This window comes from Brassica napus, unplaced genomic scaffold (assembly GCF_020379485.1).
Source record: "Brassica napus cultivar Da-Ae unplaced genomic scaffold, Da-Ae ScsIHWf_1262;HRSCAF=1800, whole genome shotgun sequence".
NCBI classification, from domain to species: Eukaryota; Viridiplantae; Streptophyta; class Magnoliopsida; order Brassicales; family Brassicaceae; genus Brassica; species Brassica napus.
This window is the reverse complement of record NW_026014681.1, coordinates 1-15,435: the sequence shown is the minus strand read 5'-3', so window position 1 is coordinate 15,435 and position 15,435 is coordinate 1. Positions and strand designations below refer to the sequence as shown.

The 15,435-nt window shown below is 32.7% G+C and overlaps 3 protein-coding genes and 1 long non-coding RNA gene across 5 annotated transcripts; all 4 read right to left on the bottom strand.

Annotated features, from left to right (window-relative positions):
• Window positions 1-3,532: 3,532 nt before the first annotated feature.
• LOC125596667 (amino acid permease 8-like) lies at window positions 3,533-7,860 on the bottom strand. The gene is made up of 6 exons (XM_048771760.1): window positions 6,664-7,860; window positions 6,250-6,343; window positions 5,951-6,165; window positions 5,654-5,796; window positions 5,273-5,500; window positions 3,533-5,174 (listed from the first exon to the last, which is right to left on the bottom strand). Exons 1-6 carry the CDS (start codon window positions 6,974-6,976, stop codon window positions 4,755-4,757), a joined length of 1,413 nt encoding a protein of 470 aa, XP_048627717.1. The 5' UTR covers window positions 6,977-7,860; the 3' UTR covers window positions 3,533-4,754.
• A 467-nt stretch (window positions 7,861-8,327) lies between these two features.
• Window positions 8,328-9,642, bottom strand: LOC125596669. Of its 2 annotated transcripts, none has more exons than XR_007331170.1 (3): window positions 9,227-9,642; window positions 8,923-9,110; window positions 8,328-8,839 (listed from the first exon to the last, which is right to left on the bottom strand). It is a non-coding gene; the product is annotated as an uncharacterized LOC125596669 (long non-coding RNA). The 2 variants fall into 2 exon arrangements; XR_007331171.1 differs by having other exon boundaries at window positions 8,328-8,796; window positions 9,227-9,641.
• A 517-nt stretch (window positions 9,643-10,159) lies between these two features.
• On the bottom strand, window positions 10,160-11,862 carry LOC125596662 (amino acid permease 8-like). Its single transcript, XM_048771752.1, has 3 exons — window positions 11,851-11,862; window positions 10,724-10,948; window positions 10,160-10,579 (listed from the first exon to the last, which is right to left on the bottom strand). The coding sequence occupies exons 1-3, from the start codon at window positions 11,860-11,862 to the stop codon at window positions 10,160-10,162; spliced, it is 657 nt and encodes a 218-aa protein (XP_048627709.1).
• A 2,442-nt stretch (window positions 11,863-14,304) lies between these two features.
• On the bottom strand, window positions 14,305-15,299 carry LOC125596668 (amino acid permease 8-like; the record flags this gene model as incomplete). Its single annotated transcript, XM_048771761.1, has 2 exons — window positions 14,305-14,930; window positions 15,075-15,299. Coding segments are annotated over 2 exons (645 nt in total), but the record flags the coding sequence as incomplete, so codon positions are not given.
• Between the last annotated feature and the right edge of the window lie 136 nt (window positions 15,300-15,435).

Below are 15,435 nucleotides of genomic sequence, written 5' to 3'. Positions count from 1 at the left end.
AGGAGCACCAATAAAATAATATGGGCATCTAACTCATCATCTTCATGAGACAAATATGATTCTTTTTCTTCTGATTCTTGTTGGCCAAGAAATTCTGAATCCATGTTTGATAATAAATTGACAAAAGAGCTTAGAACCTATCAAACAAGCACGAGACTTTTAGTAATTATTTGATGGTTTTCTCAATAAGCAACCTAGATCATTATTTATATAAATTTTACATTTTCAGTTAGTAAAGTTTTTTTCAGTTACATAATTCTCATTTATAAATTTATGTAAACTTTACATTCAATAAAAAGTAAAAAAAATGTAAATATTGATGTGTTAAATATAAAAAACTTTACTTTTTAATTGTATGTAAATTTTACATAAATATAAAATGACAATTGTGCAATCGAAGAAACTAAAATTTTTACATATTTACATATACTTTACATTCAATTAAAAAGTAAAAAAAATATGTTTGTGCTTAGTGCATCGTGCTTAGTGCATCGTAATATTAGTTACATGTGCTTAGTGCATCTAATATGTTTGTATGAAAGACACATGTGCTTAGTCATGTTTCAAACTAAAACAAAGGATAGCAACACTAATTTTATTATAAAAAACCATGTAATCAAATGCAAAAACCAGTATATAAAATCCAATATCAGTAAATAATTAAATAAATAAAAACCACACATAATAATGGCTCAAATCAAAATCCTATCACGTTATGCTTAATCCATCCGTAATGTTCATCAACAGACATGCTAATGAATACGTCTTTCATTCCTAATTGATTGATCAGCTTAACAGCATCAAAACGTACATGTTCTTCCAAATCAGAAACTTCTTTGACTGCTTCCCATAGATTATTTTTCTTTTTCTCTGCTTCTCTTTGCTCAGCTTCTTGTTTTTGTCTTGTCTCTCTTTCTTCTATCAAATTGAAGAGTTTCTGAGTGATGGTTGTCAAAGTATTCAGCTCGTCAGCTTCTTCTACACTTTCTTTTTGAGTGAACAGATCATCACCTTTGTTAAGAGGACTAGTTTTTTGTCTCTTTCTTAAAGGAAGCTTTTCCAAAGTATCGTCTGAAGGACTGCAAAAAAAAAGATGATTGTGATTCATAGTTTTGTTGGACATCAAAAGAAAACTCTTCACCACAATTTGCTTGCTCCTTTTCTGTTTCTGCAACTCTAACTGTTTGTGCATCAGTAGTTTCACCTAAACCAATAGCATTCGTACCCGTCGCTATTCTTGTCAAATATAAGTTTGACATCATCAAATTCTTCAAATATTTCATCACGAAACTTTTTGAACTTTGGATGTGCCAAAAAAAAATTAAAAAAAAGTTAACATAATGAAAAAAATAATAATAATAATACAGCCTTATGTTTATTTACCTTTAGATATTCAGCCCATACTTCTTTTGAAGTTGTAAACCTTTTTGTGGTTGAATCCCATCCAAATCCAGAACTAAAACGAAGAAGTTCAGCCGCGTTTAGATATTTTGTTTTCAAGATCTTCATTCTGTTTGAGTAGTGTTGATAGGTTTTATTGCATCCATGCATTCGATTGAGAGTAGATAGAATTCGTCTCTCCATCGTAAATTTGCTGAATGTGCCATTACTGTCACGCAAACCCGAAGCAACAGCATCTAAAAGTAAATTGATCAAAGTTTTATTTTCTTCAGGACTCCATTGAATATATGAACCTTTTTCTCGTTCTTGTGATGGGTCTTGTGTTTCTTGATGTGATTCTCCCATTGATGCTTCTGGTTTTAGGTTTTATGTGTTTGTGTGTTTATAAAATTCTGTGTGTATAATGAAGATTATATAGAAATCATGACACATGTATTATGGAAAACGGAAATCAATATAGAAATAATAGAAAATAAAAAAAATCAGGAAATATAACTTTTTGTTCAAAAGAAACGACATACTCCTACCAAAAAAAAACGATGACATATTCTACTGAAAAATAAAAGTTGGTGTTAATAATAGAATATTGCATGATGAAAGTGCCATGGCTTTTAGGAATTTTTGTTGCATGATGAAACGTGAGATATTGGAATTTAAATGTTAGAAAAAATTTATAAGACAAATCCATTCAAAATAACAAGTTATAACTCAATATTTGTTTCTTTGTATTTTACTCTCTAAAACACTTATAAATCTATTCAAATCCAAATTCAAATCAAATGCTTAATCAAATCCTTACTATTGAATAACACCTAATTTTGAAATCTATTTTAAAATCATAGAACCAATAACAATGAATTTGAATACAGATTTTAAAATCATAGAACCAATAACACTAGATTTTGCTTGGATTTTCAAATCCATTAAAATCATAGAACCAATAACACCCCCTAAATAAATTTGAATATTATTTCCATTTTATTTTACATGAAAATAAGTGAAAGGATTCATATACTATAAACATTCTGTTCATATAGATTTCGTAAAATATCCATTTCACTTTTTTCCTTTTATACCATTTGACTTAGAATTCGTTCGTTTTTCTTTCATTCTTAATTCAAAGTCAGGAATTTATTTTACAATAAATGTTTATCTTGGACTAGATTTTATACGGTTAATATTTATATAAGGCTAGAAAGATAATATTGATAATGATCTAATTTCACACTCAAAAGCTATCTTAAGAGCATCTCTAAGGAGTAACTTTAGAATTTTAAATATAAAGTCTTATACATTTTAAAAACAACTTCAGAATTTAAAATTTTAAGGTTTTGAACAATGAAATCTTATATTTGATGTCTTACTGTTGAAAATTTTATATTTAAAGGTTCATATTTTTCAATCTCTACAGTTATGTATCTTTCAAATAACTATATTAATTGTTTTATATCATTTTAATTTTTATAATTTTATATTTCATAAATATTTTATAAAAATGTTAGATTCAATAAATTAAAGCTTCCAATCTATATATAATTAATAAATAAGTTAATATGTTTTTTGAAATAATAAGTTAATATATTATTTAAAAATTCATTTATTGATTTTGTATTCGAATATTACAAAAGTAGTTTTACTGAGTAATTTGATATTTTGCTTATAACTTATGATCAAAATGTAAAGTTTGTGATACAAATGGATCATTGGGTTGGGCCGCAATAGAGTTAGCTGACATCCAAAAGTTGTTTTAAATTGTAGAACTAAAGTTTCAAACGTGAAACATAAAACTTACCTTGACTAACACCGCGTTAGTCAACTGTTATGTTAGACAAAACAACGTCATTTTATAATGAAAGAAATCTTGAAAAAAATGTGCTTGCAGCGAATCAAACCTTGGCCCAAAGATTTCATGCATACTTATGTACCTTTGTGCTACAACAATTTTATTGTTTTCTTATTAGATTTAAAACATATATAGACTGTCATCTGTATATTCTAAGATAAAAAAATATTTTTATTTACAAATTTTATTTAATAGTGATTCATTTTTTTTCTTAAAAGTCAAAACTTAACTTTTAAAATAAAAAATTTACACAAATTTAAATAAAATTATATAAAACTTAAAATACATAGATTATAGATGTAATTCTAATTTATAAAGCTTAAAGTAAATCTATGTATTTTAATTTTTATATAATTTTATTTAGATTTATTTATAGTGTTTATTTTAAAATTTAAGTTTTGATCTTTAAGAAAAAATTGTAATCACTGTTATATATAGACTCTTTAATTTTAAATATTTGAATTTAGATAACTAGTTGAGAAATGTCATTTTAAAATTAGATTGAATAATTTATGAAATATCATTTTCTATTTTATTACATGTATAACAATCTAAATTTTTTTAAATACATAAATTACTGATGCAACTATATTTGAATTAAATAAAATGTGTAAGCAAAAATAATTCTTATCTTAGAATATCAAAGTCTACATATTTTTTAAATCTAATAATCAAACAATATATTTTGTCGTAGCACAGTAGTATGTAAATTTGATTGTTATCGTCGGGACCATGGTTCGATCTGCAGCTATTGCAACTTTTTCAAGATTTTATCCATTATAAAATGACGTCAGTTTGCCGAACATAATGGTTGATAATTCAGGTCTACAATTCAAATTAATTTTTAGTTTAAGTGTATTTAACACTTATAATTTGTTCGAGTATAAAAAGACATGAACTTTGATCCTTTGGTTTCACTCTCCTTCTCCCATTGTTTTTTTGCTCAACATGAACTTTTCATTAACCAACAAGTGAAATACAAATATTAGACCTCAGACAAATTACACCATAGAGATAAAGGAGTGATCTAGTTTCTCCCTTGAACACTCTCCTTCTCCTTCTCCTTCTCCTTTTGGCTTTCGTACTGTTGAATTGACCAACATATATTTATTCACAAAAGCTTTCCTTCCCATTTATAATTTTTTTTATTTTTCTCTTAGTCTTCTTACCTTTTATTTAAGGGAACAATACAAAATATTAGTTCAATTCCCATATATGATTGAGATTTTTGTAAAAAACATTAATTACATACTGATAATATGAATGTTTCCTTGAACACTTCAAAGAAAATCTGTTTCTACATTCTTCAAAAGTAAGCCTTTCTGATCACATAATAGTATACTAGTAATATTCTAAATAAGCGGACGAAACCGCACCGGACAAGCGAGCGTTTGGGCCAACGCCGTTAACTCTTTAAGACAGACAGACATGCACCAACACTACAAACTGTTTTTATTGAAAGAAATAGTTCCCACAAAATTCAGATAGCTTAGGATACAAATAACTAATCTTAACTATGGAAAGGCTTGTATGCCTTGACACTATTTATCAAGCCGACAATGGATCCTATTGCAGCTAGGAGCGAAACAATCAAACAAACCGATATAAGGAGTTTCAACGCATTCCATTTCATAGAATACTTCTTAACCTTTCTCTGCGAGATGTGCATCTCCACTGGGAAGTAAACTGTTAGCGGCCAGAATGCTGTTGCTCCGATAAGGCCCAAGATCGAGTTGAAGAAGGGGAATATCACTGCAACAAATGTTGTCAAAATCACATATGCTGTCCTCCACACCAGTCTGAAGAAGTTGATGCGCCATTTTCCGAGGAATGGTATGTTTATCGAATGTTCTTTGTTGATGAAATTGTTTTCTGGCCATGCTTTGTTGCATTTGTTCTCAACAAGTTGGAAAATTGGTTGTGCAAACACCTGCCCATTTTTAAAAACATCATCAATATGTTTATTTTCATCTTGAGAATTATGTAACTTCAATGTTGTTTGTAGTAGGCACTAGGTCAGAGACCCACCTGATAGGCTGCAATTAGGTGGAGGACGATGCAAGCATTGGCAAAATTGATGAGCCAGTAAGGTTCATAAAAACCAAAGTCAGTAAGGAAGTCTCCGGGGGCTCGGTTTCCAAATGCAGCATATCCCATGCAGCCACATAAGATGTAGAAAACAGTTGTAGTTGAGACTCCGGCAAGTGTTGCTTTTTTCATGACTTTGTTTTCTGGTGGGCTTGATCTCAATGTATCCTACAAAAGATAAAGAATAAGATACATGAGATTCATTCTTCTATAATACTAATAAAAATCAAATAAAAAGCAACAGTTAAAAATTGCTAGCTAGAATCACTATTTTGATGATGACCACCAAAATATCTATAGGAAAAGAAAAAGAATGCATGCCTGAATCTCAACGAGAATAGTGGAAAAAGAGTATGAAAATGCAATGTCTCCAGTTGCTTGAAACGCCTTCCATATTTTGTCAGATGCGGTCACGTCCACTCCAACCACCGTGCCCGTCACACTCGTCTTACCAACCTTTCCACCTTATATTTCATGCGCCAATAGTTAGAAAATTCATATGCTTATCATATGCCTATATTAATGAATGTATCAAGATATTTGCCTAGTGTTTTGAAATTGCTTGAGCCTGTTACACAGAAGTAGACAAAAACACAAGATATGGAGAGAAAAACATACTTGCCACAACGGAAATGGCTAAACCAATTCCGATAGACGCATAAGAGAATGACATAATGGCGGCGATAATGGAGAGAAAAGAGAGCTTGTGAAAATTAGGAAGCTGACTAAGAAAAATTTCCACGACCCCGAAGGCCACCATGAATGGATAATTTGGGATGGAGCATTTCGCACCATGTCCTTTTTTATGAAAACAAGTTGCTTTCCAAATCGCTCTAACCGACGCAACACAAAACAACATGTTAGTCACCATCACAAAATTATAATCAAAGGAGGTTACAAGTTGTGAAACAACTTACACTAAACTTATAGATGCAGTGATGGTGTAACCAATAGTGACCCCTACGAGACACCCGTATTGTGCCAGTCCACATAACTGCACTTTCCTACCACCTGTTGTTTTTTACATCAAAAAACTATTTTCATTATTCAAATTTAAGGTGGTCTAAACCAAACTGAAACAGAATAAAAAGAACAAATCTCACACAGAAAACCAAACGCTTTTAGCTAACTGTTTGCCTACCACCTGTAGTTCTATAAATATACTTAAAATAATCTTCATTATCCTTTCATCAAAATCATAGTACACATACTCTAAGGATATAATAGACTTAGATCTTTCATAGCTAATGGAATATACCATTGTGTTTATATTTCGTGGTTAAAACATACCGACGTAGTCGTTGACAATAAAAAGGACATACAATACGTACCAAGGTAAGATCGAACGACGTCCATGTACGTATAGTTGCGAGCTCCGGCGTCCGATCTATAACAATCGGCGAGCATAGTGGATGTGTAGTAATTGACGACGGCAAAAGTTACAAGAATCAATGTTCCTGCCACCCAACCAAGTTGTGCTATAGCCCAAGCCAACGACAACACTCCGGAACCTATCACAGCCGTGATTATGTGCGCACTCGCCGTCATCAACGTCCCCGTTCTCTTCTCCCGACCATCATCGTCGACGTTGGCGTCAGCGGATTCCACCGCAGAGGGATTATGCACCGCGTCAAAGCTTTTCATTTTGAGAGGAGAAATGGAGGATGAGAGCAAAGAGTTACAAGCAGAATCAAAGAAGAGTAAATGACATTAATGTTATATACACAAACAAACGTCAATGGTCATGATATTTTGGAGATACTCTTACCTCTTTTGGAACGCATCAGATAAAGTTAAAAAAATGTATAGTCTATATTCGTTCTTTTAAAAAAATCAAATGTATCATTTTTCATAATCTTAATGTTGAATTTTGTTATCCACACCGAGATTTTATTTCCTTTAAATTTTGTTGGTTAGACTTTATTTTATTCTCATCGTTTTGAATAGAAAGATAATATACGGATTTTCTTCTATAAAAATAATTCATAAATTCTAAGTCATTATTCAATTCAGTAATGGGTTGACTGGCACATTTTGGGAATAAATAATTGTTGACTTTGAACAAACAAACACAAGATCTAGGCACCACTAACACATCAACCCTATGAATTTAAGAGACGTACGAATGTTGCTGATTATACGAATTCTTATGTTGTTGATTTTTAATACGAATTCTTACTTTTAAGATATTTTAATAATCCATAAAACATTCAGTTTTAAACGAGTAACATAAAATTATCTCCAATGGATCCTTCTACTTTTTCTTCAAAATAGATTAATTTTATATTAGAATTAGATTTTATTCCCTTATTACTTTATTTTAGATTATAAAAATAAAATAATGAACAAACAATAAATGAGTTAATTTATAAATAGATTTAACCAATTTTTTTACTCGAGTTTTCTTAACACAAAATTTTACTTAGTTTTTTATTGTTCACCAAATTTTTACTCTAGTTATAGTGTGAAAAATAGAATAGAATTTGAAACTTTTTACCTCAAACTATACTTTAAAGTGAAAAATAGAATGATGTGAAAATCATATAGAGCCAAAAAGACAATAAGGCGATGTGAGTGCCTCCATATGTTAAGGCGTCTTGGATGTTAAATGGACTCGGCCAAAGAAGTAGGCAAACTAAGAAGCTTGACATCCGAAAGCCATTTCAAAGTAGAGGATCTAGCAGGTGTGGAGCAGGCCTGTCTCATTGTCTTTATGGACCCTGTGCATATTCCATGTGAATAACAAAATAATTGTCTGAAAAAGAACTCTAAATTATTTAAAAAATGCCCTAAATTATATCTAAAATTGCTTAAAATCTTTTTGGGCTCTGTGCAAATGCTCCATCAGCACACCCTTAGAGACGGGCCTCAGAGTACACGCAGCTAATCGAATAGTACAGTGAATGAAAATTTTGTAGATCTAAGAGCATGATTAACCCATAACCCCATTTGGGTCTCTTATTCATTATTTTAGTAATTAAAAGTAAATAAGAACTTTAGTTAAGAACTTATTGATTTTGGGTCTCCAATGGTAGTCTCTTATTTTGAAGTTCTTAAAAAAAAAACATTGTTATCTCAAAGTAATCTTCTATAGGAGATGCGTAAATGAGGAACATGTACACAGAAACCAGCCTTTTAATCCTCTCTGTTCATAGGCACACTGGCCCTGAATACTGCCACAACGTGCTGCTTGTAACTCTCTGTATTTCCAGCAATGCCACACAGCAAAATAATCTTCCTCTTCAACACTTGCAGGGTACCAAAAGAGTAGAATCAGTTGCACAACCAAATGGTTCTCACTCCACAGCTCGTTCTGAAGTGACAACAAGAAAGCAAGATCAACCAGACAATCCCTCTTTGAGTTTGCAACCACTGTGAGAAAAAACCATGTGATACAGCGCAACACAACATACTCAGCTTCATCTCTAGCCGTATGAAGTAATTCCAATACGCCACTGCCGTTGCTGCATCAGAAACTCAGCAAACTCAGGAAACTTCCTCAAGAAACTACCAAAAACAAAGCATTAATCGAATAAAAAAAATCAATTAACTCATAAAAAAAACTTTTGGTAAGAGAGAGAGATCATCACCAGTGAAAAGAAGTCCTGCCTCCAGTTCGAGGAACATGGAGAAAGAAGAGCAGATCTTGAAGCGAGCGTTTGTCTATGTTAGGAGTGTTCTTCACGAGATGAAGAAGTATCCGCCCACCTCTCGCAGCCGACAAATGAGGGACCAAGTGTTGTAGAAGTAGGAATCAATCAAAGTCTCCAATACAAACCTGAGCCGAGAAGTATTAACCAAAACGAAAACTTTAACAACTCATTCTTTCAACGCAAAAACTGAGCAAACAATATATACATACAGAACACACAATGATTCAAAAGACTGACTCACCAGATTATTTCCTTCAACAATGACACGATTCTGGGATCTGATGGCATGCTTAATGGTTTCAGATAGAGAGAGAGAGAGAGACTGATTCAAGGAAACGGCTTCTTCCTCCGCTGTTAACGCCACTGGTCCACTGGGTTTCGATTCCATTATCCTTCCCTCCTCCTCTCTATTGATTCAAGGAAAGCATCAGAGAGAGTATTGATTCAATTGAAACCTACAATGCCACAAAGGGCCTCCCTGCTTGAACTTCCACTCATGAGTATTATCAATCAAAAGTGAGGAAGAGAGGAGACAGATTCATCTGATTCTGGGAAGGGGACGAGAGATTCAACAGGAAGCAAGAGAAAGTGACGTCTGTCTACAAGAGGCGTCTCTTCTGTCTCTTGATTAAGAGACGTCCCTAAAGATAATTGCATTTTTTCTTTTTTTTTAACTTAATAACACTAAGAGACGGGCTAAGAGACACGGTTAAAGATGCTCTAAGGTCTAGATCCTTTGGTTTCATACTCTCCTCCTTTTTTGTCATGTGTAGGCTATTGACTTGACCTTAAATTTTCCTCCTTTTTTCCAAATTTTTGTTTTCTATTAGACTTTTACTTCTTTTTTTCAATCTAATGGAACAATACAAAATATTAGTTTCAATATTTTTTTTGAAACACTTATTAGTTCCAATATAGGATTGAAATTTTTGATAAAAACATTACAATATGAATGTTTCTTTGAACACTTCAAAGTAAATCTGCTCCCATAAGGCCATAATACCAATGTTCTATAAACCGGATAAGCAAGCGTGCAAGTCAACGCCGTTAACTATATAAGATACACAAGACAGACATGCACAACAATATGTAGCGGTAGTTACTACCAACTGTTTTGTCTTGAACGAAGTAGTCACCACAAATTTCAGATAGCTTAGGTTACAAGTATCTAATCTTAACTGTGGAAATGCTTGTATGCCTTGACACTTTTTATCAAGCCGACGATGGATCCTATTGCGGCTAGAAGGGTAACAATCAAACAAACCAATACAAGGAGTTTCAACCCTATCCATCTCATAGAATGCTTCTTAATCTTTCTCTGCGAGATGTGCATCTCCACCGGGAAGTAAACTGTTAGCGGCCAGAATGCGGCTGCCCCGATAAGACCCAAGATCGCGTTAAAGAAGGGGAATATCATTGCTACAACTGTTGTGAAAATCACATAAGCTGTCCTCCACACCAGTCTGAAGAAGCTGATGCGACATTTTCCGAGGAATAGTATGTTCATCGAATGTTCTTTGGTGATGAAATTGCTTTCTGGCCATGCTTTGTTGCATTTGTTCTCAACAAATTGGAATATTGGTTGTGCAAACACCTGCCCATTTTAAAAACATCATCAATGTTTGTTTTCATCTTGAGACTTCGGTAACTTCAAAGTTGTTAGTAGTAGGTACTAATTATTTCTTTATAATCGAGCAATCCTTGATCTGAGACTCAAGCTATATTCTTATGAGTTTACCTGATAGGCTGCTATTAGGTGGAGGACAATGCAAGCATTGGCAAAATCGATGAGCCAGTAAGGTTCATAAAAAAAGTCGGTAAGGAAGTCTCCAGGGGCTTTGTTTCCAAATGCGGCGTATCCAATGCAGCCACATAACATGTAGAAAAAAGTTGTAGTTGAGACTCCGGCAAGGCTTGCTTTCTTCATGACTTTGTTCTCTGGCGGGCTTGATCTCAATGTATCCTAAAAATTCAGTTCGTCGGAATATTCCGACGGAATACCGAGGAAAATTCAGTTCGTCGGAATATTCCGACGGAATACCGAGGAAAATAGTATTCCTAGGAAAAAACCGATGAATTCCGAGGAAATATTATAGACGTTAGAGAGCCGTTGGGGGGATTTTAAAAATTCCGAGGAAATTCCGAGGGCAGAAAGGTTTTCCTCGGAATTTCCTCGGAATAGATCTTGTCGATTTAGGGATTTGATTATACATTCCTTTTCCTCGGAATTTCCTCGGAATTTTCCGAGGAAATTCTGACGACGATAGAGTTTTCCTCGGAATTCCCTCGGAAAATTCCGAGGAAATTCCGAGGAACTTGGGGTTTTAAACCGAAAACAACGTTTTACGGATTGAATAACACGTATATAACCTTCATTAAGTGTCTTAACCAGATTATGAAGTCAAATTTTGGTGTTTTACCCAATAACAAACACTTTTACGATTGCATGAACGAAAACCACACAACATAAGAGAAACACTTATACACTTTAACAAACGGTAAAGAGAATACTTACAATTATTTTTGAAATTTTGTTATTTCATGGTTTATGATCATCTATACAAAGAATCCTCAATGGTATGCATTATAATTGTATAAGAAATGAAATACGGCGAAAATAATCGATGTTTTGAAACCCCAAACCCTGGTTCCTCGGAATTTCCTCGGTAAATTCCGAGGAAATTCCGAGGAAACCTGGTTCCTCGGAATATTTTCATTTAACCGGGTAAACCAAGCCGCCAAATATTTCGCGAAAATTGAATTAATGATTTCCGAGGAAATTCCGACGGATATAGTAAATATTTCCGAGGAAATTCCGACGGATAATTTCCGTCGGACCCCTCATTTTATTAGGTCGAGCCCGACCTTCTTCCCCATTTCTCTCCGCCGCAATCTCTCTTTCTCCTGCGATTTCGTCGACTCCTCTCTTCTCCCTTGCGATTTGCGGCGCTTTCTCTCTTCTCCCTCGCGATTTCCACCCTAATCCTCATGTATGAACCCTATCCCACTCTTTTAGGTTAGATTTGTATGGTTTTTAAGTAGATTTGATGATTTTGGAATGAGATTTATAGATTTTGTTAGGGTGAATGGTAGATTTATAGATTTTGTTAGGGTGAATGGTAGATTTGATTTGTATCACTTGATTTGAATTTGTTTTTTTAGTTTTTATTAATTTTGTGGTTATAAAAATCGAATTTGTAATTATATATATATATTGAAAACGTTTTTTGTATATAAAATCTATTTTTTGCATTTTAAATTCATTTATATATTTATTAAACATTTTTAAAATCTATAAAACTTTTTTAAGATTAAAAATCATATATATAATATTTAAAATCATTTTTTTGTGGTTATAAAACGTTTTATGTATTTTATATAAAAATATAAATTTCTATATTTATTAAACATTTTTAATATTATGAAAACTATTTTTTGTAATTATTTAACATTTTAAATATTTTTAAAACTATTTTTTGTAATTATTAACTGTTTTTGTGATTTATTTAAACTATTTTTTTAATTTTTATACTATTTTATATTTATTAAAACTAATTTTGTATTTATAAAACATTTTTTTTATTATAAACACTATTTTATTATTTTTTGTATTTATAAAAACTATTTTGTATTTATAAAAAGATGATTTCATATTTATAAAAATATTTATATTTATTAAAACTAATTTTGTATTTATAAAACATTTTTTTGATTTATAAACACTATTTTATTATTTTTTGTATTTATAAAAACTATTTTGTATTTATAAAAAGATGATTTCATATTTATAAAAATATTTATATTTATTATAACTAATTTTGTATTTATAAAACATTTTTTTATTTATAAAAACTATTTTAGTTTTTTTTGTATTTATAAAAACTATTTTGTATTTATAAAAAGATGATTTCATATTTATAAAAATATTTATATTTATTATAACTAATTTTGTATTTATAAAACATTTTTTTTATTTATAAAAACTATTTTATTTTTTTGTATTTTAAATATATTTTCTATTTCAATTATAATTTTATATTTTCGAATTTCAATTTAAAAAAATAAATTTATATTTTTTTTTTAATTTTGGAAATATTCCGAGGAAGTGTATCCCTCGGGATATTCCGACGACATCTTCCTCGGAATATTCCGAGGAAATTCCGACGAACATGTGGTCCTCGGAATTTCCTCGGAAATTCGTTTCCTCGGAATTCCGTCGGAAATTTCCGAGGAATTTCTGAGGAAAAATGAAATTCCGAGGAGTTATTTCCGAGGACTTTTTTCGTCGGTATGTCGTCGGAATAGCGTTATTCCGACGACATACCGACGATATTTTCCCTCAGTATGTAGCTGTTTTCTTGTAGTGGAGGATGTTCTTCACGAGATGAAGAAGTATCCGCCCACCTCTCGCAGCCGACAAATGAGGGACCAAGTGTTGTAGAAGTAGGAATCAATCAAAGTCTCCAATACAAACCTGAGCCGAGAAGTATTAACCAAAACGAAAACTTTAACAACTCATTCTTTCAACGCAAAAACTGAGCAAACAATATATACATACAGAACACACAATGATTCAAAAGACTGACTCACCAGATTATTTCCTTCAACAATGACACGATTCTGGGATCTGATGGCATGCTTAATGGTTTCAGATAGAGAGAGAGAGAGAGAGACTGATTCAAGGAAACGGCTTCTTCCTCCGCTGTTAACGCCACTGGTCCACTGGGTTTCGATTCCATTATCCTTCCCTCCTCCTCTCTATTGATTCAAGGAAAGCATCAGAGAGAGTATTGATTCAATTGAAACCTACAATGCCACAAAGGGCCTCCCTGCTTGAACTTCCACTCATGAGTATTATCAATCAAAAGTGAGGAAGAGAGGAGACAGATTCATCTGATTCTGGGAAGGGGACGAGAGATTCAACAGGAAGCAAGAGAAAGTGACGTCTGTCTACAAGAGGCGTCTCTTCTGTCTCTTGATTAAGAGACGTCCCTAAAGATAATTGCATTTTTTCTTTTTTTTTTAACTTAATAACACTAAGAGACGGGCTAAGAGACACGGTTAAAGATGCTCTAAGGTCTAGATCCTTTGGTTTCATACTCTCCTCCTTTTTTGTCATGTGTAGGCTATTGACTTGACCTTAAATTTTCCTCCTTTTTTCCAAATTTTTGTTTTCTATTAGACTTTTACTTCTTTTTTTCAATCTAATGGAACAATACAAAATATTAGTTTCAATATTTTTTTTGAAACACTTATTAGTTCCAATATAGGATTGAAATTTTTGATAAAACATTACAATATGAATGTTTCTTTGAACACTTCAAAGTAAATCTGCTCCCATAAGGCCATAATACCAATGTTCTATAAACCGGATAAGCAAGCGTGCAAGTCAACGCCGTTAACTATATAAGATACACAAGACAGACATGCACAACAATATGTAGCGGTAGTTACTACCAACTGTTTTGTCTTGAACGAAGTAGTCACCACAAATTTCAGATAGCTTAGGTTACAAGTAACTAATCTTAACTGTGGAAATGCTTGTATGCCTTGACACTTTTTATCAAGCCGACGATGGATCCTATTGCGGCTAGGAGGGTAACAATCAAACAAACCAATACAAGGAGTTTCAACCCTATCCATCTCATAGAATGCTTCTTAATCTTTCTCTGCGAGATGTGCATCTCCACCGGGAAGTAAACTGTTAGCGGCCAGAATGCGGCTGCCCCGATAAGACCCAAGATCGCGTTAAAGAAGGGGAATATCATTGCTACAACTGTTGTGAAAATCACATAAGCTGTCCTCCACACCAGTCTGAAGAAGCTGATGCGACATTTTCCGAGGAATAGTATGTTCATCGAATGTTCTTTGGTGATGAAATTGCTTTCTGGCCATGCTTTGTTGCATTTGTTCTCAACAAATTGGAATATTGGTTGTGCAAACACCTGCCCATTTTAAAAACATCATCAATGTTTGTTTTCATCTTGAGACTTCGGTAACTTCAAAGTTGTTAGTAGTAGGTACTAATTATTTCTTTATAATCGAGCAATCCTTGATCTGAGACTCAAGCTATATTCTTATGAGTTTACCTGATAGGCTGCTATTAGGTGGAGGACAATGCAAGCATTGGCAAAATCGATGAGCCAGTAAGGTTCATAAAAAAAGTCGGTAAGGAAGTCTCCAGGGGCTTTGTTTCCAAATGCGGCGTATCCAATGCAGCCACATAACATGTAGAAAAAAGTTGTAGTTGAGACTCCGGCAAGGCTTGCTTTCTTCATGACTTTGTTCTCTGGCGGGCTTGATCTCAATGTATCCTAAAAAAGCAAAGAAGAAAACGTTTGAGATTCATTGTTTTTTAAGAGCTTAACGTATGAACCGCGGTTGAAGGCTAATTATTATTTAAAAGTGATCTGTGTCAATTCAAGATATATATTCTCTTGATAAGAATCA